Here is a 21,404-nt window from a genome sequence, read left to right on the forward strand (position 1 = left end):
ATATATATATATATATATATATATATATATATATATATATATATATATATATATATATATATATATATATATATATATATATATATATATATATATATATATATATATATATATATATATATATATATATATATATATATATATATATATATATATATATATATATATATATATATATATATATATATATATATCACAGACTAACTAATGATATATATGTTATTATTTTGTGACATTTATGACAATTAGTGTTGCCAACCTGAAAAAGGCTTTCGCCTTTTCCAGGTTCACTTCACAAATATATCGGAAAATTCCTGGGGTTGTTGTACTTTGTGTTTTGTATTTTTGTGTCGTATTTTTCAGGAAAAACTGATTATGATTATGCAAAAAAATATTTAAAACTATATGACAATCTAAAACTTTCCACAGAACCCTTTGTGATATATGGATAAAATATTACAAAAAAAGTATTTACCTTTCAAATTAAGTACCAAAAGTGCGTCCATTATCCAGAAGCATTTGATCACTATAACAAAATGATCACCATAACTAAATTAGGAATAAGAAACTAGGCAAATTGACCATTGATGATCATCTTTAATTCCATTCATTTATTCATACCTGCTCCCTATGTGATGCGCATGGAGTCTATAAACTGCCTCCAAGTTCTGCTGTCAGTTACCAGGTACTTTGCATCTTCTCACTTGAAATCCACCATCTGAAATTCAGACGAGAACTATTTACTATTTTTCGGTATTGGATGTCCCTAGATGGGAGAGAACTTTATCAATTAAGGCTCCCGAAAGGCATACGAAGTATATGTCCCGGAAAATTTATTGCTTTTAACCCCTATCCTTGATTAATACTACAAAACTTTATGTACATTACCTTTTCACGTAGTTGAATATGGCTGACGTGGAGTTGAAAAATTATGTACCAATAATATTATTATTTTGGCAGCGACGCACCTTATTTTTTGCATTTAGAGGAAATGTTGGAGTCTCGTCTGAAAATAAATAAATATAGTTTTCCACCTTTTTGACCCAGGCTTCATTGTTAATTTGTTACTTTCCCAAAAGCCGCTAAGGTTCTTGGTGAGGTTAGGCTTGTATAGAGGTGTATACACCGACATCTAAACTTATATTCATATATTTACCAGAAAACGTGCGTTTGCTGGCTACTTAATTTGTGGTCTAAACTACATAGTATATAATCTTTGGTCTAAAGTAGGTGACCTTTGAGCGCATGGATGTATTTCTTGAACGAGACCCATATATTTTACGTCAAAAGTTTAATTTGACGTTCGTTTTTGTTAGTAAAGTTAGGCGAATGATCAAATTTATCTAATAAGTTTTAAAAATATATAAATACACTTTGAAATGTGAAAAAGTTTTTAAATATAATCAATTTTAAGTTTTTATAAAATCATTAACATGTATGCAACAATCGCTGCAAGTTCCAAGGTCTGAGTAATATCTCGTCACGCACAATTGTTATGATTCCTCGCGGTAATCACTGGTTATGTAAATAATTGTTTTGTTTTTCAACAGAGGAGAGAGTCGAGCGAGGAATATTCGCAAGATTCTTTCAAAATGGTTCACACACAAGACGATGCGAATGAACATTTACATTATGTCAAACCGTCAATTGAAAAAACCCCGATTACTAACCCAGAAACGATGAAACTCTGCAAACTTTTTCAACAGGAATACACGATTGTTGCGGAATAGTAAGTTTTTTTTTAAAATTCCAGCTATATAATTTATATTTTCCGCCTCTTCTACTGGACATATAATAGAAACCATGCTGTAGCCAAACTTCGTCTGTGTTTATTTAAAGCTGTCCACAATAACTCGTGACTCATCAAGCATGTGGTTGAAAAGGCAAAAAAGTTATTATTATTTTTGAATCTACCACTGTTGGACGGGACAAAGATGGCTTCCACTGTAAATATTTCATGAGAAGGAAATTTATGATGCCACAAATTCGCCCTTAGGTACCGTCTGCTTGCGTTACGCAATAAATTTGCTATAATACAAAAGAAAAATGACAGAACTCCTGCTCAACTTATTTTTGTTGATGTATTGTTATTATTGTTTAAATAATTATTACAAACATCTTTTTAAACTATGTTTGTTTTGTAAAATATCAATTATTACATATGAAGTATTTCAATAATTTAATTGAAAAATATTTTGATTCATTGTGTTCCAAAGCAATCTATGAGATTTCACAATGTTTTATAACAAATTGGTTTTGAAATCTGCAACATTATTATTTTCATAGTCATAATATATTTACATACATATTATGTTATGTTATAAATATTCCAGCTTTTAGTATTCAAGAAATTTAGTATTCTTATCTCGACATCCCATGTTTTCATTTAAGACAAATTTAATTAATTTGTGCCAAAATACAGAACTAATTGTGAAATCTTTATAAATAAAATGTTATTGTTTTTTCATATTCTTGAATTATTCACCAATTACTTTGAAATTTTGACACAATGTTGCATTCAAATATGTATGCGCCTGTTTTTGTCTATGTAAATAAAAATGTAATTGTTCATTGTTCAAAATCTCAAATTTCGTAAAGTTATTCACAAGTAAAGACATGGTTTTTCAAATAAAAACCTTTTTGGATGCAATTACAGCGCCATCTGTTGAGCTTAATAGCAGTTCATGGCAGCAGCATGCTTCTTGACAGCCGGTGTCATTCAAATTAGCTCACCATTACTTCTTTTTGTTGTTATGTTTTTAAATACATAAAACATTTTCTATAAAGATATACATACTACATACACATGTTAGAGACTTGTTTGTGTTAGCAATGTACCACTTACGTAAGCTGGTGTGGGTACGCAACACTAAGTACCATAGGCATTGCTGCTTTTGTTGCTCCTCTATTTCCTTTCCCATATTAGCAGTAGTTTCCTTCACCCAAAGCTCCATCACTTACGTCATCCGCATCCTAACAAATGTATTCCACTTCTATATGTATGAATCTGGAGCACAAAACTGATCACCCTGCCTTCATATAATCACCATCACTTTGACAATGTGTCGACCTGCACCGCTTGGCCAAGATGTCAACTTTTATTGATGACAAAATTATATGACATTCACTGAAACCCTTATCCGCACCCTATGGTGCATAGGGCACTGCATCATATAAACACAGTGTTATCTTGATCATTAACATGTGAAGGAAAGGTGATCAGCCCTCCGCTTCAGGTTCCAGTCCAGGGGAATATTGAATAAATATTAGAGTGAAGAAATCAGTAATATTTATTTGATCCCCCCTGGAAATCGAACCTGGGACATCCAGTACGGTAGCTGAGTGTGCTTACCAATACACTACGGATGGGGACATATGACATTACAAACATAAAACGAAATGTATATATTTTTTTCAGTAAAATGCTTCAAAGCGAAAATCTTCATGGAGTTTATGTTATACCTTCATTCGAAAATTCATTCTGTAAGTTGGTTCCTTTTTTATATTTTATAGATTCATCCCATACTCGACTACGGTGAAATATTTAATAACATTTCCATATTATTTTTGTTTCATAAGCAACATGTAAAGTAAATTTTAGTTTTTATTGCTGTTTTATATTTATGGTAATCTTATTTTTTAAAGCAAATAATGTTCAATGTATACTTTTAGTGTGGTTTGGAGTGATATTTATAAGAAGTGGGTGCTACGAAGGTGGCGTTTTCAGATTTTCTATTACTTTACCGGATACGTTTCCCGACTGCGAATGTCCGGTAAGTTTATTAAACTATTCTTATTATTTCATTTGTATTTTCAGTTTATTGCCTCTCTTTATTAGGATTTCCTACAATTTACTCATATTTTTTTTTGTTTACTGGGATTTGGGGAAGATACCTCATTTGAACTAAATCCAAGCGAAAGTATCATTAAGTAAGCTCAAAGGGAATAAATAACAAGTGAATACTTCATAAAAATCATTTATACTATTTTATTATATAATAATATAACCGATTTATTCGTGTTCTGTGAAGGTGGTGGTTTTGTTAAATTATTCAGTAATTTTCAACATTAAATTGTAAAATGCCTCATTTTGCAAATTACTTGGAGAAAACATCCAGATTTACTTCTTGAGTGCCATTAATTCTACAGTTGAACTTCTGTAAAGCATGTAAAATAAAAAAAATATTAAAAATTTTGCATTGAATAATATTTTTATTTTACATAGAACTTAATTTTTTTATTTTTCAAGAGAAATATTTGTGTTTTTATTATTTACACAAATATTTCAATTTCATACTATTTCTGTGAGCCTAAGTGGCTCTTATTAAAAATAGGTATCAAATTGTGGTAGTGGATTTGAGGACAGAGAAACTCTGATTTGAGAGTCCGCGACACTAACCACGGGACCACAACCCGACACAAGGATATTTGTCAAGTATTTTGGCTTCTTTATAACAAACACTTATTTCTAATTTACAAAGTTTTATGTCTGAGATTCGTCTCCCATAATACTCATCTATAATTTCACCTAATAGCGTGAAATAAAATATTTAGTTTCCAATACGACAGTAATAACCAATATGCAATTTTTACCTGGAAGCTTCACAAATTGCTCCGCATTTTAGAAATTTAGAATTCGAGATGTAAATGGTAAACCTTTCACATACATTTTCAGATAACTCTTGAAATGAAAAATCAAGAATTTTTACAGAAATCAGAAAATATTCGAGCAGTATAATATTTTTTACCCTAATCAAACTAAAATTACATATTTTCTCTATTGAGAGTTCTCTATATAATGATATTTTTGTGTGATTTACGAATTTCGTGATATGAAAATTCAACTGTATTTTTATATAACCATAGTAACCGCATAGTATAGTATTATTAGTACAGTAGATATTGTATATATTTATCCAAGTAATATACACATCATTGGCTTCATCCGTATCCAGCTCTGTCGCGCATACTTTTAAAAAGATAAAATTGTAATTATTTAACTTACTTAATATGAAACATGACAAGGAGTACTTTTGACATTTCCTCGTTGATTATTATATTTTTCTGCCTTCGTAAAACAAGCTCAGATGGAGTTAGCCACTTTGCAGACTAAGCTGATTTATAAGACTAATCACCTCGCCTGCATATAATTAGTGATCAAGTAAAGGCACCTTTTACATAGCATTCCAGATAGGGGTCAGAAAGTGGTGAAATAATCACACATAGGAAAAATAATCATAAGAAAAACTTTTAAAATCATATTTCATTGATAACAAATAACAAAGATCAAGAAGAGGATTGATATGTGAATATACTTATCGAAATTTGAGTAATGTGGTTATCAATCACTGGTTGAATAGTGAATGTTACATAGTGTATAAAGTACTGACCTAAAGCAACCTATGACAATCAATGACCCTTGTAAATACCCGGGACTTCCATATTCTCATCTCAATAAGTTTCTTCATCTACGTTGAGATATTAATGAAATATTTATTTTCCTCCTCCTAAACTCCTAAGCAGTGTAAAACCCAGAATTTGTTAACAAAGATTTAAACATACTCAAAATATTGCAAATTCATTTTCAGACTGTCACTTTTCAATCCCAAGTATTTCACCCTGCCATAGATATTATAACCGGGGTGGTGTCACTCGGTGAAGTGTTTCCTAAGTGGACCAAGTCCAATAACCATATATGGCAGATATTGAAATACCTTCACTGGATATTTCTCAATATTAATGTGAAATCACCAGCAAATGCGGAAGCTCTGAGATTGTAAGTATTACATTTGAATAATTATTACCGAGGAAAGCAATTGTAATTCTTCAGTTTCATAATCTTGCCATTTCCTTTTTCAGATTCAAAACGAACAAAGTAGTTTTTACAGAAAAGGCCAAAGAGAGTGTTATGTTAAGTATAGACCACTTGTACGATGAACCGCCGACTGATGACAAACATTACATAAGTTTTAGTCCCTACGATCCTTCCGTTCACGACTCTGTCAAAGTGTCCATGATGAGTTCGTCCCTGACTCCATCCAGCGGCCACAGTCAGGCGGCGGGACTCTCGTGGGTCCGGCCCGGAACATTTCGACCATTTACCAAATGTGATGATAATGACGACTCGCGGTAAAGATATCTTTTTGTTTTTAGAATATTAATTATTATTTTCCCCATTCTTTAGAAGTGAAATCCATGGAAACTGCAATAGTACCATTTATCTACTGTAAATTTATATCTTTTGTGAATACTAGCTGAACTTTGTTTTTTTTATATTTACTTAATAAGTAATGATCTATTTTTAATGTCTAAAGTCTTATAATCAATGCAATTCTTCTTTACATTTAATAGTACTGCCGAATCGCTGTAATAATTCGCTATAATGAGTATTTAAATGTGTTCTGCTAAACCATAGAACACATAAAGACCTTAATTAATCCAGTTAGATGAAAACGGCCTTTTTGCCATTTGTAATAAGGCGATATACCGAGTGGTCTAATTGAAAACGAAAAGTTTTAATTCTCTTTCAACATTACAATTTAATAAATTACCTGCCATTCCAATCCAACTCTATCACCGGTCATCACTAGATTAAAAATCAGCATTTAATTATTACCTATTATGTATTTATAAAATCTATCTTTATTTTAATTTACTGTGTGAAAATTATTTTAATATTATTAAATAGCATTAGCTACATAATAAATCCTCTTTTTACCCATAAGTATATATTTTGGATACTAAACGTTAAAATTATAGATACAGTGCGAGAGAAATATAAATTGTTTATACGCATATTCAGCTATCAAGCTGGCTGTGAATATATTGTAAGAATATAAATGATTACTCTCACATTGTATGAGTATTGGTGCTGATGTAATTAGTGTGGATTTTTAAAAATGTCCTTTTGAAAAGTAAGAATTTACAAAGAAATAAAATATTAATAAAACATGCACATGTGATGTGAATTACATTTCACGTATGTGCATGATAAAACATAAAACATTTTTACATTATTAACCCTTTTCGCAAAGTTCTCAAAGTTTAAAAAAAATTTATACAACTTCTTAAAGAAAACAATCACCCAAAATTAGAAAACAAACATATCCCACAGATATAAAAATGATTTGAAATACACAAATGCAACATAAAACAGTACCAACAAAATTACATATACTTAGGAATTAAAAATTTCAACAACTTCCATTTAGAAATTAATCATATAAAAGACACAAAACACAAAAAGAAACTTAACGAACACTTTAAACATATACAGACCATACAATAAAAAAACTAAACAAAATAACTCCCTCGCACCGCATAAAAATATATGTTCCCCCGTGATATATATTTTTGTTAATGTCGCTATCAACAAAAAAATACAGTCCCTTTTCAAGCACAAGAGCTCAGGCTCTTTTTGGAAAGGGTCAGCGGAACTAAAAATATAAGGTTGTATTATGTAGAAATGTATAGAAATTGTATTAAATTGTATAAAAAATATTAACTATATTAAATAATAATAAAAAGTACAGTAGTCCCGCAGAATCAGATTTATTATCAACAGTTTGCCGTGTTCATGAAAAACTTTTAAACTAAAAATGATAGCTTGATACTAGTATATTAATTTCGATTCACAATAATAGTTTGAAATGTATCTTTTAAAATATAGCATTTGTGAGTAAAATTATATGGTAAAAGAAAAGTGTGTCAAAATGACACTAAAGTAAGATTCATATTAAAAGCTAGGTAATTCGAAATTGACAGGACCAAAATTTGAAAAATAATTCAAATTATGAATAAGCTAATTTTCCGAAAAATCTAAATATTTGAATTCCGCAGAGAGCACTGAGTATGAACTCTGAGTTAAAGTTTAATTTGATAATTTGCCTGTCAACAAAACATTTTAAGTGTGTCCGAATCCTTGTTCGCAAATCTGGGTTTCTCCACTTTGGAGTTTTTTTAAATATATTTAACATCTCGTCATAGATGAAGAAGAATATGGAGGTCTGGATATTTACATGGCACCTGTGATATGCTGGTTTAAGTGATCACTTTATACACGTGTAACTTTCACCATTCCACCCATGATTAACAACCATGCTACTCAAATTTTGGAACTCTTATATTGACACATTCTTTCATGCGTGAGTTCACATTCTTTTTATTTAGTAGATACCCTTATAAAAAAATAAAGGTCTCTGCTAAATAAAAAGTTTACTCAACTGAACTGTAGGTGCTGCCATCTTATATACCATCTTTTGGGGCTGAGAACAAATGAATTGAATTTCAGTTAAATCACATGAAAAAAACTGCTTCTATATTCCGTAGTGATCAGCTCAATGGTGAATAAAGAGGTTGCGCAGTATGTTATATCTCCACTACTGACTCATCTAGCCTATAGTTTACTAACATAATTAGATTTTATCAAAATACAATTTGTGAGTTTTTATTTAGTAATAGGTATTTTGGCAGCCTTAATAAATTATATTTTCATTTCACTTATCAATAAAGAAGCATTAATGGCGCAGAAACCGGAAGCGAAACCAAAAGTTCATTATTAACATCACTTGTGAAAATAAAAATAAAGGGACTTGTAATATTATAATTAGTTTATGCATAGAGTTTATAAAAATATATGTGAATTATCCTTGTACATACCCAGATAATTAATTTATAAATCCATTTACAGATTCACTAAAAAAATCAAACATATTTGAACCTATTCAAGGAAATAAATTATAATACTTATATACAAAAAATGTATATGCATATATGTACATTAATTTAATAGAACAATATAAATATAATGAACATCCTATTCTGAAAGCGGAACGTGCGAATACCCTGGTAGTCTTTTCTAGGTCATTCTGCTCCTTGCCAACATTATCATACTTGGCATGTAATCCAGAAAACTGCTATCAGTAACTAGATGGCCCTGAAAAGCTATAAAATGAATCATTTTAATACTTCATCTGTATTTAAGCATAAATAAAATAATCTATGTTTATTTTAAATTGTTTATATTGTTATTGTAACAATTATTAACATAATTTTTATAATATATTTGTTATCAAGGTTTTCCAAGTAAATGATGATGTAAATTTGTTATTTGAAATGTAACAATTTAACTTTAATTAATAAATTTGAATGAATGTTCACTTTACTTAATGAAAGTTATTGCTTTGTCAAAAATTAGCTGATTGTTTATTTGAAATCAGTCAAATAAGAAAATAACAGCATTGAGCATGTGTACAGTTTACATGATAAAATTTATTTAATATAGATTCAAAATATGTAATTTGTATTATTTACTATCCATGATGTCATTCCAAGTGGCCTCATACCTAACTTATTTAAACTTTTTCTCAACCATAATGCGGATTTCTTTTATACTTTTTAAAGTTATTTCATATTTTTTATTTTATTTTACCCGATTTTATATAAGAAATTTAACAAAAAGTTTAAACAAAATATTAACCATTGGATGAAATATCTATCTCCACCAGTTGGTTTTGAAATACCATTAATAAAAGTGTTAATTAAATTTTTATGTGTAAGGTGTTGCGATATAAATGCTCTGTACAAAACTAATTTTTGTAAAACATTGTTCTAAGTAAGTTTGGAACAATTTAGTCTGTAATAATGGAATATTAAGTATTGTATTTAGTTTTGATTTAAATCTATCTGCAAACATGCATTGAAGTAGTAATTAGAATTATTAGTGATAATTAGCAAAGTTGTAAGTGCCAAATGACCAGACAAATGTGAGCACTGCGCTGATTGGTTTAACCTACATTCTGAGCCGAACACAGTATACAGGTTCCACTTCTAATGGGGTACACTGAATATATCTACATCACCCATGACTGGTGCCTGAAACGTAGGACTGTCACATTGACTTCGCATAGTTAACATTCAAGACAACACTGTGTCGATGCAATGTTATGCACGATTGTACGTGATAAAGGTTAAAAAGAAAGAATATAGCTATTATTCTTATTTACGTTAATTTTCTTAACCAACTCCAAACCCCTGGTGGTTTCCATCTATATACAATCAAAATAATATTTTAACATCTTAAAATAGAATGTAATGTTTATTTATCGTTGCATTTTTTTTCTCCGGTAATATTTACGAAATATTAGTTTACTTTATTTGACCGTCAATGTTGGAATAAATACTCATTTATAATTCATCACTTTGTTTCTTTAAAATTTAATATAAGCAGGATTGATAACAAAAGTATAAAAAGTTTTTACAAAGATAATTCTTATCTTCACCATGCCATAATGTTATGTATATTTTTAAAACAATAAATTATAATGCCAAACGAATAAGTAATAGGGGCACTCAAAGGGTTTAAAATTATTTCTCAATATAAACAACAACAACAAAAAAACTAACAATGACCCTGTGATGTAATATATAGAGAAAATAAATAAAAATACAAAATACTATCTCGTTTTGTTTTTTATTTTTGCTATCCCGAACCAATTATGGTCCAATTGATGTTGAATTCCATCCCAAGTGAAGTGTGTTGGAGGATTATGTTCACCATTGTGAAATACAAAGTGTTTACTGATCTCTATGGCTAAGTTGGAGCGTACTAGACCGATAGATCCGAAGCGATCGTGGGCGGGATGGTATACTCGACCGGTCTCAGGGGACATGTAAATCATTTGAGGCAACATTTCTGTAACAAGTTGGTCTCCCACATGTCCGTATGACAAATAATTCAAATTTTTCTCTTCTGTCCTTTTTATGACGATGTGAGTATAAACTATAGGATAATCATCGCATCTAATAAAATTTCTCTCTCTTCCGCAGAGAGATATGTAAGGGAAATCATCCATATATTTTCCCGTGTCGTTTATTTTGAGATTTTTGAAAAAAAACTGCAAAAACTTTTTTTCTTTGAAGCAAGATGTGAAGTTTTTCATTTTTGAGTCATCCAAAAATAACTGAAATGATAAATTAACAGTAAGAAAGTGCACACAAAAATAATGATACCTGCTTATATATTTTTCGTATTTACCATGCCTTGGTGATCAATGTAATAAAAATATTCCCTTATCCTAGGTTCTGGTTCCTGACCCTGAACATATGAAATGGGTTGTATAATATGTTTGGTCACAAATTTTTGTTTTGTTCCGGTAAGTACGATTTTTTCTATATATTTATTAATCATAATATTTTTAAGGCACAGCATAATGTCATGTGCTAAAATGAACGAGTATCAAAAAATAGAAACGCCTAAAATATTTTGAAAGTAAAATTGTATGAACGATCGCCAACTGCTTGCTTATTACCGAAGACTAACTAATTTGTTGCCACTTTGCTTATTTACAAATTTAGATTTTTCCGACTTTTGTGTATAAACTTTTGACTTTGACAGATTTATAATGTATTGCCATTTAAAAAAAAGACTTAGATACTTTAGACTATTTCACATTGAAATAGATTTCAGCGAAAATGTTCCGTATTGTGTACTTCATAAGTGCACTTAAATATTATTTTTGTGTCTCATGAAAAAAAAAAAATTTTTTTATGGAGCCATTGAGGTAATATCAGTGGGAGGTAAATTTGCTCATATCTGTCGATATCTGTGATTTCTGTCGTTGACAGGAGCAGGCAGAAAGTTGAAAGTTGATTTGACATATTTGTATAAGTCAGTAAAACAACGTGTATTATTCGTTTCAAAAGATTTGTGTATTATTCTAATGCGTAATGGGATCTTCTGTCAAAAGAACATGGAAATTGCGTAAGTTATTTTTTCTTCATTATTATTTTTTGAACATTTATAATACCAGACCTTTTTCATCCTTAACCGTGCAAAATTATTTGGCCTTCGATTCGCTTTTATGTATTTATTTATTTATTATACCGATTTGATTCAATGGCTTTAAATTATTCAGTAGTTTATACTTTTGTTAAAATTAATTTTACGATTCCTCGTTTGAAATTTGTCGGGAACAATGGACCAGTTTATTTTAAATTTTATGATTCATAACTGGAACAAGATTTCAGTTATTTGATTCCGTACCGTCTGAACTAATAATTAAATTTGTCCGTACAAGTTCTTAAGTACTCTAATCGAGTAGACTTTGGATAATGTTTTGAAATATGATTTTTTCAGAGGAATTCACCGCTCATACTGCAAACGTAAATTGCCTCGCTATGGGCCACAAATCCAATCAAGTTCTCGCTACCGGAGGAGATGACAAGAAAGTTAACTTATGGGCCATAGGAAGACATGGCTGTTTACTGGTAATCTTTTATTAACTAGATCTTTTTTACTCACATGTTCTTAGTTATTTCGACTGTAAACTGTGTGTAATCTACTATACAAATGTGCAAATTTGATTGCTTCGCCTCCGATCCAGCTCCTCGCTTCCTAAAGAAAATAAGATGATAAGTATTCGGGAAGCCATGACTGGTATCTAACTATAACATTAACTAGACCTTTCTATACATGAATTATTATCGGATTAAACAGTTGTATAATACCACTTAATGAATTTTATTTCATTGCACACTAAATAAATTCAATAATCAACATGTCACTCCACAAAGTTGGTGCCGAATCAATGAATAATAAAAATATTATCGGTGTTTGTATATCTATAGATAGGTTTTTAAAGATTGCTATTTTTTCAGAGTCTCAGCGGACACGTGTCACCGGTGGAGTGCGTCTGCTTCGGGCACTCGGAAGACATGGTGTGCGCCGGTTCGCAGTCGGGGGCGCTCAAACTATGGGACCTGGAGGCCGCTAAGCTGCTGCGCTCACTATCGGGGCACAAGGGGGCCATCAAATGCATGGATTTCCATCCGTACGGAGGTTACCTCACTACGGGCTCGTGCGACACGGCCATCAAGTTGTGGGACACGCGTCAGAGAGGCTGCATCTGCACCTACGCCAGTCATAACATGGCTGTCAACAGTTTGCAGTTCAGTCCTGACGGTCAATGGATTGCCTCGGGAGGAGATGAAGGTGAGTTTTTTGGAGTTTTTTTCCATTTTTAACAAAGTGTTTTAAACATGTGTTTTAACGCACATGATTTTAGTTTCTTGAATGTTTTTCGCAGATACTTTGTGGTACATTTTATAAACTTTATAAAATAAAACTATTTTGTTTTTAACCACTTTTCTCCAACCGGTTTCGATAAGAACCTTGTCATCATCAGGGTTAAACATGTACTTAACCTAAAACATTGAAATATTCATAGTTAGGTGAGGGCGTGGGATTAAGGAATGGGTATTTAAGTTATGATGCATTATTATTATGTACATGATGTTGCATGTGTTATAAAAACAAATGATCAAAATTGTGTGCTTTTTAAATTAGAAATATTTGTTTCTAAATAATTTAAGGATTTTTAAAATAAAATTTATCAGAAATCATAGTATAAAAAATGCATTAAAATATTTTAGGTGTCTCAACAGAAACAAATCAGCCTTTTTATAAGAAGAAAATATGAAAATTAGAGCTTTCTTGTGAGTTCCTGTGAATACCCACACTTCCCATTCCCTTCCTATAAAAAAGGCACTCCGTCTTTGTTGAGACATCTAATATATATCTTGACATGTGATCCTCGGGGGCTAAATCTAGTATTTAAATACTGTCAAATGAAAATAAAACTGTCTCAGAGTAAAAACGAGGTTTTACTGTATTTTCATCTGTTCCAAGAGATATTTAGCTATATATTTACTACACCATCTAAAATGGCAAAACAATCACATACTCGAGTGTTTGCATTGGATGTAGGCTTAAGGAACGGTAACTCTCAAATACGTTGTAAATTTTTGGCGCTCCACATACATGCAATGCACAAAAATAGATATTTATTTAAAAAAAAAACAACAGGTTAGAAACTAAAAAAAATGTAAATATTTTTTTCAAAACCTATGTTTTCCCCATTCTTGTTAATTCAAAAGTGGCGGCAATATTCCAAAATGTGGCTCTACCTCATTAGGTAAATGTAAACAGTAGTCCAATTATTGGAAGATAATATCCTATTTGTAATATTTCAGGTGCTCTTAAGGTTTGGGATGTTCGAAATGGGAGGGTTTTGAAGGAGTTCAATGAGCACACGGGTTCCGTGACGTGCGTAAAGTTCCACCCGCACGAGTTCCTCCTCGCCAGCTGCGGCGAGGATAGGGTCGTCAACTTCTGGGACATGGAGAAGTTCAACTTGGTTTCTAGCACTGATAAACATACTTCGCCCATAAGGTCAGTTATTTTAAAACATCCGTGTGCATTCATTTCACAAGTTAATTATCATATACTATTTGCTAATGTTGTCAGTAGTTGTACTTACTTTTCAGTAATTATCAAAGTATTAGTAGATTTATTTTCTTCATAATTACTTATGTAATAAGGAAAAAGACATAAAACACACACAGTTAATCTTAAAAAGAAAATTAAAGACCGAAATATGTACCTACTATTGAATTTTAAGTTTTTTATTGCCAAATCTGTTTTACTAATCAGTTACCTAAATTGTCAGAAAAACCTTTTTTCTAAACAATTTGATGTGAAAGTCATGTTTCTAAAATATACATATTGACTTCAGAGGACGACCCAACAGTTTAACGATAAATTTACATGCGTAATAGTAGAGGTAAATTACTTCATCGCATTTTTAAAAGGAACAATTTTCAGTGAAGAAAGCAAAACGATTCTTGATATTGCAGAGTAGCTTTTTTATTATTAGTGTTTTTTTTCTTCTTTATAAAGCCATGCATTGTAATTTCTGTTTTCCAATGTTTTGACAGCCATTATAGAAATATTCTTCAAGGTAAAGTTATTGTAAAACATTAATTTTGATTTTAAAAATATTATTTTCAGATTATTGTCTTTCTCCGAGAATGGGCTTTGCCTTTTGGGAGGCGGTGGGGAAGGACTCCAAGTCCTGGGGTGGGAACCCACTCGACAGCTGGATACCATTCCCGCCTCCTGGGGACAGATATATGACATGACCGTAGCACATAATAAACTTGTAAGTACCTTTTTCACTCCCCTAATTGATAACCTTTTAACCTATTTATTGATTTGGCGTTTAATTTGTAGAACTCCATTTTAATTTATGTATTAATTTTAAATCAAACACAGTTGTCACAATATAATTTTTTATTTGTTTTTGTTAATAAAATACAACCTTTTAACCTCTTCAACTGGAAGAACTATTAGGGTTTAGTCAAATTACTTTTGCTAAACCCTAAACTGAACAATTTGTACTTTTAAAGTTTTTTATTGTTGTTTTTTTTTTAATGCACAAAACTGATGCACATATTTCAATTATTATATTCATTAGAATTTGAAAAAATAATAATATAATTTTCTTTTATTTTCAGATTGTTGGCTGGTTCCATTCCACAAATGTTGTTTTGAATGTTGTAGAATTAAGTAAAGTCCATCCGTTTGGCGGTCCTCCCCCTCCGGGCCCTCCTGTGGAATCCGTCTCTCCATTCCAGAAAAATTCTTCAGTAAGAAAAAGTTTTTCAAAAGAGCGACCAGCTAAGCAAGGTGTGTAATACAGTTTCATATAAATCAAAAAACCTATTTGCACCCAAAGTCAACCCTTTGGTTACCAGGACTTTTGGGGTTAATATGCTAGAAATACCGCGATAACATAAATAATTCAAAGTAAAATATTTTCGATAATTTATTAACACTCTGTACCATTGTAGAAATGATTTTTTTTTCAATTTATCATTCGGCGAGATAAAAATTTCACAGCCGGAGTTATGATACACAGATGACATTACTATGTATCCAACCTTTACAAAATTGACTAACAAGTAAATGCTGCCGTGCGCATAATACTGCAAATCAAATAAAATACAGACTTGATTAAGTATATATATATATATATATATATATATATATATATATATATATATATATATATATATATATATATATATATATATATATATATATATATATATATATATATATATATATATATATATATATATATATATATATATATATATATATATATATATATATATATATATATATATATATATATATATATATATATATATATATATATATATATATATATATATATATATATATATATATATATATATATATATATATATATATATATATATATATATATAGTGTGTCCAAAAATACTTGTTCACAAAATCTGGATTATCTCCAATTACAGGAGTTATTTTCATATTATTAAATTAAGTAGTGTGTAGTTAAATTTGAGTAGTGTGGTTGTCAATAATGGGTAGAATTGGTGAATGTTACACGTGTGTAAAGTGGCCACTTAAACCAGCCGATGACGGTCGTCAGCCCCGTAAATGCCCAGACTTCCATATTCTTCTTCATCTTTGATGAGATGTCAAAAATAATATAAAAACAAAATGAATTGAAAACTTTTGCACAACACTGAAAAAATCCCTAACGTACTGTCCAAAATGTATCTGATACTTTTATAATTTATAACGTCAGATCCGATATTTCTCGCCAAAGTACCGAAAACCGATATACATATTGATTTTGGTAGTCAAAGCGTTGTTAAGAATATTTCTATAAATAAAAATTTTTTTCATTGCATCGTATTGATGATCTAATACAGAAACCTAAATAAAAAGAAACATTTAAATAAATATTTTACAATCGTTAAAAAAAAAAAAAAGAGTTCCTTGTTCCGCATCGAGTGTATGATGTTAAACTCAGGTTTTATTAAATAATGTCCACAATCAGTTAATTCAAATGGATTTGTTTCACCATCATAAAACTAAACTGAGCCCTTGTTATCCTTCCTATTCTGATGTACAATTGGCTTCCAGTGGTTCATAGGAAGTCATTACTCGATGAGAGAACTGTGGAAGAATCCGCTTCAGGAACAGAAGAAGAAGAACCTGCGGTGATTCCAAATCTCACCGATTACACTGAAATATTCCGTCCGAGTCGAGCGTGTGAGTTCAACCCTTCATGTTATTGTGCTATTAATATTATATATTACGTATATGTTGAGCCTTTCATATAGTATGTAATATTTGCTTAAGCGAACTGCATCGGTGAACAAGAAAACCGTTAAATAAAAAATGTTGTGGTGGTTAATGTTAAGATTTTTATATTCTGCTTGAAATTTATCACTCGTACAATAAAAGCTCGTTGAATCAAAATTAAGAACATAATTTTTAAAAAAAATCTGATTTCAAATTATCAAATTTTAAAAGAAGACATTGCTTGGAGTGCTTTGATTAAATATTCTGTAATATATTTTTTTTATCATATTAAAATTTTATATTAGCCATTGTTTTTGCTATATTTTAAGGTTTTTGGTGAGGTTTAGTTGGATCTTTTATTCAAGGAAATAAACAGGAGGTCCAACCGAAAAGAATTTCTTACTGTGTAATTATGTTTTGTTATTTTACTCCAGCTTTCTTCTACTATTGCATTTATAAGGTATTATCATGGTGTGATTAATTGTCTTGTTTTTACTGTAAGCAAATGTGGTTATAATGGCTATGTGACAGTATTGTAAATGCCTAATGTTGTTGTGTCAACAGTAAACCGCACTCCACCCCCGAGCACAAGCTTGTTAGGTCCTCCCGAGAGCCCGCCGCCTCTCAGCTCAGGTGAGCGCATGTCTTATCTCACCTCTTCTCTCTTTCTCTCGCCTAGCATGGCCATGAACTGGTTAGCGGATTTAAACTAATTTTTGGTTTTGATAATATCTCTTAAAATGTCTTCTTGTTGTTGTAAATTTCTGAATATTACGACACATGTAAAGTACTTTAGATCTTTAAATGCTTCTGTCGCTGTAAATCTCTTTTTGAAAATGATTTTATGCCTGCTTTAAAGTTTGCTAAAAATAACTATTTATAATTCTTTTTTCTATTTGTGTGCTTATTAGAGTTAAAACAATTAATATTTTTTGCTTACTCTTTTATATTTAAGTAAATTATGTCACTATGGATGGACACAATCACTTTTCTTTCTACCTTCCATTACCATGTAATCTACAATCCACTATACAATCTACAATCCACATAGCACTGCATTTTTCTCTACTAATAATAATAATAATAATAAATTTGGATAATTTGTATAGCGCCATTTTCGAAAAATGCTACCTCAAGGGTGCTCGTACTAAATAGTACTCCATCCATTGTTGGAGGCAGATAAGGGCAAGGAGAAAAATGTTTTTCGTTAGCTTATTCCGTTTTCTGTATATATTTTTTTATATCTAATTTATTTGAATTGTTTGTAATTTATTTAATTTAATTATACATTTATTACATTTCTTTATTTGCAGATAAATATTTAAAAAAATAAATAATAGGTATCGACCTTATTGTACCTTTCGTAAATCAATATTTTTGTTTAAATTATATGCATTGTGAATTAAGTAATTTTATTTGTATTATTTAATATATGATTTTCTTCATACAGTTGAAGATAAATTAGAGTATAGTTTGAGTATTTATTCTGATTTTAGATATAAACCAGCCATCATCCCTGTCCAGTGATCTGGGAGGACTGTCACTTACCGGGTCCCCCCCGGGAATGGGGGCAGGTCCCTTCCACTCCGCTCCTAACTCGTTAAATAATGATGTACCGCAACATTTCTCCCACAGGTATATTAAAACTACATATTTGAATTATTACAATGTGTTGCCTTTGTAATATAGTCATTATAACAAAGCGCACTGTTAATGATACACTAAATAGTTGCTTTGTAATATAGTCATTATAACAAAGCGCACTGTTAATGATACGATGCACTAAATATCGAGTTTACATTTTTACAGTTCTGAAGCTCGAGTTTTTGTTTAAATTTATTTGTTTATCTTCAGAGTTCGGAAAGTGTGTGCCACAAAGTTTCTACGAAAAACATTCAATAAATTAACATCATGCGTTTAAAACAGTACGTGTTACATTCATTTATATGATTCTTCAACATTCTTCAATGCTATTGTGTAATTATATTATTTCACTTTTCAGATCATATGAAAGTGTGCACGCTCCCCCTTTGGAAGACTCCGAATTCGAAGTAAAAACAGCGTACGAGGCTCCGGTGCGCTCTCTGCGTCGTCAACACTCGGATGGAGAGCGGTGGCGTACTGGGGCGGGTGCCCTGCGCGTCGGCGGCCCCGTCGCGGCCCCGCCCGGTCCTCTGCGACCCAGCACCAGCGAACTGGCCCTCGCCCGCGCTCCGGCACCGCCCCCGCGCTCTCTCTCTTTCACACGGCCCCCCTCTAGAGACTACTCCAACCACTCCAGAAGGTAACCCCTCAGATCGTTCCGCGACGTGTCAGATCCATTTTTCTTACAGTGTAAGACTAACCAATAACGAGCAATGACGCCTTTGTATCTATGAAGACTTCCATATTCTCTACTCATCTGTCTTAAGATTATGAGATTATTAAGATTAGAACAATTATGAATCACGGCCGCCTTTCTTGCGAACATTATATTATTTGTCCATTTAAATAATGCCCATCAGTAAAATCTAGCATCTTAATGAATAATGTTTCTTCTTATTCAGCGGTATAAAGAGCCCCCCAGTTGAAATATATGCGACTCGGCCCTCTGCTCCTCCTCCCCCTGCCGCGCCGTCTGCCCCCTCGGTGGAGCGATCGCCTTCGCCGGAGTTCATCCCCATCGCCACTGACCGATCCGTCGGTGTGGATTTGGAGGAATTCTTACCTGTAACTATCTACCTTTGACATTTTTCAAAGAAGTAATAATTTTTCCCCGAATCTAAAAAATATTGAGTGTCTATATTTGTATTTTGAAAGAAATCAAGGCCCGGATTTGGACCGGCCCATGGGGAATTATCGGAACAAGAAGTACTCAGCGTAATTATGCGAGGCCACGAACCCATGATGGCCGTACTGGCGACGAGGCAACGCTCGTTGCAGGTAAATATTAATATGTTGATAATATATCGATTCATTTACAAGAATGAATATTTTCTATTGTTATTTATTTCCCTTCCTCAGGTTTTCCATTCTATGTGGATGAGTAAAAACTTAAAGGTAGCTCTAGAATCTACTGTGGCTGCCGGTGACCTCTCAGTTATACTAGATATCCTTAACGTTATGGTATTAAGACCGTAAGTATACAATATCATTTATATGTATATATGTACATACATATTTAATATTGTATTATATTAATGTTCTTATTTCTTTATTTATAGTTCTATATGGACTTTAGATATCTGCGCAATTCTCCTTCCGCAAATTCATAGTCTTCTACAAAGCAAATACGAATCGTAAGTGTTTGTACAATTTATATAATTGACAATTTGATGGGGTGATATAAAGTGAGTATAAGCTGTTCTGTGTTTCCAGTTACATGACAACGGGGTGCTCGGCTCTGCGGCTGATTTTGCGCAACTTTGCTTCGGTGATCGCCAGCAACATCCGCAGCGGCGGTGCGGGCGTGGACATCCCGCGCGAAGAGCGCATCGCGCGCTGCCGCCGCTGCCGCGACCAGCTGCTGTCCATCCGCTCCACGCTCGGCACGCGCCGCCCGCACCATCCGCGCCTCGCCGCCTCCTTCCAGGACCTACAAACCCTCATAGAGCAGAACATACAATAGTGCACTCTATACCGATATGCATATATGTACAAGCAGTATGTCATAATGACAACCTCGGTGTGCATTTCATTTCTTCCATGATATATTTTCATTTTTTTATCAAAAAAAAATACATGATTCGGAAAAATTTGAGATTTAATATACAGAACCATATTAAAATTTCTATTTATAACAGACTAATAAATATTTGTCACCAAAGTATTGTTAAAAATAAATCCTTTGTGATTTGATCCATTTTTTAAAAATGGCTTTGCTTTATATGTACTTAATATGTTTATATTTAATGTTTTTTATCCAAAGTTAACAAATAATGAAGATTGATTATAAGATATGTATTAAGTTTTTATTTATGTTTTATGTGTGAAATTATTGGTGATGTATTTATTTGACTTTTTTGATTATTAATCTATGATTTTTTTGTTTGTAATAATTTTTCTTGTCAACCCTAGATTTTCGAGGAAATGCCCCATACCTAGAATATGCAGTTATAACATATACATGAATGGTCGATTTGACCGATGAATAAATTGATCTTTTCAACAGTTTTTTTTAATGGAAAGATAATCTTCATTACTTTCAAAAAAAAATAATAATAATTGTCGATTCAATTGGTAAAAATTATGTATTTATGCACGTACTATTTTTTTTCTTATTATTTTCATAAATTGGTATTATAATTTTGTTCTTTATGAGTCCATTTTTTTACTGCTCTTCTTCCATTTGTTTTTATTGCTTGACATTTTTACATTTTCTATGAGTACTGTGTAATAACTGTCTAACCTAAGGTAATCCACATAATAGAAAGGTGCTCTTGGTA

At 31.5% G+C, this 21,404-nt stretch overlaps 3 protein-coding genes and 2 long non-coding RNA genes across 6 annotated transcripts; 2 read left to right on the top strand and 3 right to left on the bottom strand.

Annotated features, from left to right (window-relative positions):
- Window positions 1-290: 290 nt before the first annotated feature.
- LOC148305997 (uncharacterized) lies at window positions 291-3,254 on the bottom strand. Its single transcript, XR_015838068.1, has 4 exons — window positions 2,846-3,254; window positions 889-1,006; window positions 622-718; window positions 291-526 (listed from the first exon to the last, which is right to left on the bottom strand). It is a non-coding gene; the product is annotated as an uncharacterized LOC148305997 (long non-coding RNA).
- LOC148305998 (protein crossbronx homolog) lies at window positions 1,224-7,303 on the top strand. Its single transcript, XM_088265722.1, has 6 exons — window positions 1,224-1,463; window positions 1,551-1,729; window positions 3,419-3,483; window positions 3,673-3,773; window positions 5,589-5,776; window positions 5,860-7,303. Exons 1-6 carry the CDS (start codon window positions 1,434-1,436, stop codon window positions 6,131-6,133), a joined length of 837 nt encoding a protein of 278 aa, XP_088121848.1. The 5' UTR covers window positions 1,224-1,433; the 3' UTR covers window positions 6,134-7,303.
- Window positions 3,975-5,582, bottom strand: LOC148305999 (uncharacterized). Its single transcript, XR_015838069.1, has 2 exons — window positions 4,594-5,582; window positions 3,975-4,157 (listed from the first exon to the last, which is right to left on the bottom strand). It is a non-coding gene; the product is annotated as an uncharacterized LOC148305999 (long non-coding RNA).
- Window positions 7,304-7,450: 147 nt separating the features above from the next.
- Window positions 7,451-11,393, bottom strand: LOC148306000 (UPF0598 protein CG30010). The gene is made up of 2 exons (XM_088265723.1): window positions 11,036-11,393; window positions 7,451-10,961 (listed from the first exon to the last, which is right to left on the bottom strand). Exons 1-2 carry the CDS (start codon window positions 11,207-11,209, stop codon window positions 10,455-10,457), a joined length of 681 nt encoding a protein of 226 aa, XP_088121849.1. The 5' UTR covers window positions 11,210-11,393; the 3' UTR covers window positions 7,451-10,454.
- Window positions 11,394-11,595: 202 nt separating this feature from the next.
- kat80 (katanin p80) lies at window positions 11,596-21,127 on the top strand. Of its 2 annotated transcripts, XM_088265696.1 has the most exons (15): window positions 11,596-11,761; window positions 12,137-12,267; window positions 12,658-12,991; window positions 14,032-14,230; window positions 14,849-14,999; window positions 15,355-15,526; window positions 16,819-16,947; window positions 17,545-17,613; window positions 18,477-18,615; window positions 18,983-19,264; window positions 19,527-19,689; window positions 19,780-19,902; window positions 19,984-20,096; window positions 20,184-20,258; window positions 20,338-21,127. In XM_088265696.1, the coding sequence occupies exons 1-15, from the start codon at window positions 11,728-11,730 to the stop codon at window positions 20,585-20,587; spliced, it is 2,364 nt and encodes a 787-aa protein (XP_088121822.1). In that variant the 5' UTR covers window positions 11,596-11,727; the 3' UTR covers window positions 20,588-21,127. The 2 variants fall into 2 exon arrangements, with proteins under 2 accessions (XP_088121822.1, XP_088121823.1); XM_088265697.1 differs by lacking the exon at window positions 17,545-17,613.
- The last annotated feature ends 277 nt before the right edge of the window (window positions 21,128-21,404 follow it).

The sequence above is a fragment of the Brachycentrus maculatus genome, unplaced genomic scaffold (assembly GCF_059751285.1).
Source record: "Brachycentrus maculatus isolate JH-2025_06_01 unplaced genomic scaffold, ASM5975128v1 h1tg000257l, whole genome shotgun sequence".
Classification (NCBI taxonomy): domain Eukaryota; kingdom Metazoa; phylum Arthropoda; class Insecta; order Trichoptera; family Brachycentridae; genus Brachycentrus; species Brachycentrus maculatus.

Coding starts and splice junctions, on each gene's coding strand:
- LOC148306000 (XM_088265723.1), bottom strand. CDS start 11,209: ATGCTGTGCCTTAAAAATATTATGATTAATAAATATATAGAAAAAATC. Junction 10,962..11,035: donor ACATTGATCACCAAGGCATG/GTAAATACGAAA, acceptor TTATCATTTCAG/TTATTTTTGGATGACTCAAA.
- kat80 (XM_088265696.1), top strand. CDS start 11,728: ATGGGATCTTCTGTCAAAAGAACATGGAAATTGC. Junction 19,265..19,526: donor TACTCCAACCACTCCAGAAG/GTAACCCCTCAG, acceptor CTTCTTATTCAG/CGGTATAAAGAGCCCCCCAG. Junction 19,903..19,983: donor CGAGGCAACGCTCGTTGCAG/GTAAATATTAAT, acceptor TCCCTTCCTCAG/GTTTTCCATTCTATGTGGAT.
- LOC148305998 (XM_088265722.1), top strand. CDS start 1,434: ATGTATGCAACAATCGCTGCAAGTTCCAAG. Junction 1,464..1,550: donor CAATCGCTGCAAGTTCCAAG/GTCTGAGTAATA, acceptor GTTTTTCAACAG/AGGAGAGAGTCGAGCGAGGA. Junction 5,777..5,859: donor AATGCGGAAGCTCTGAGATT/GTAAGTATTACA, acceptor TTCCTTTTTCAG/ATTCAAAACGAACAAAGTAG.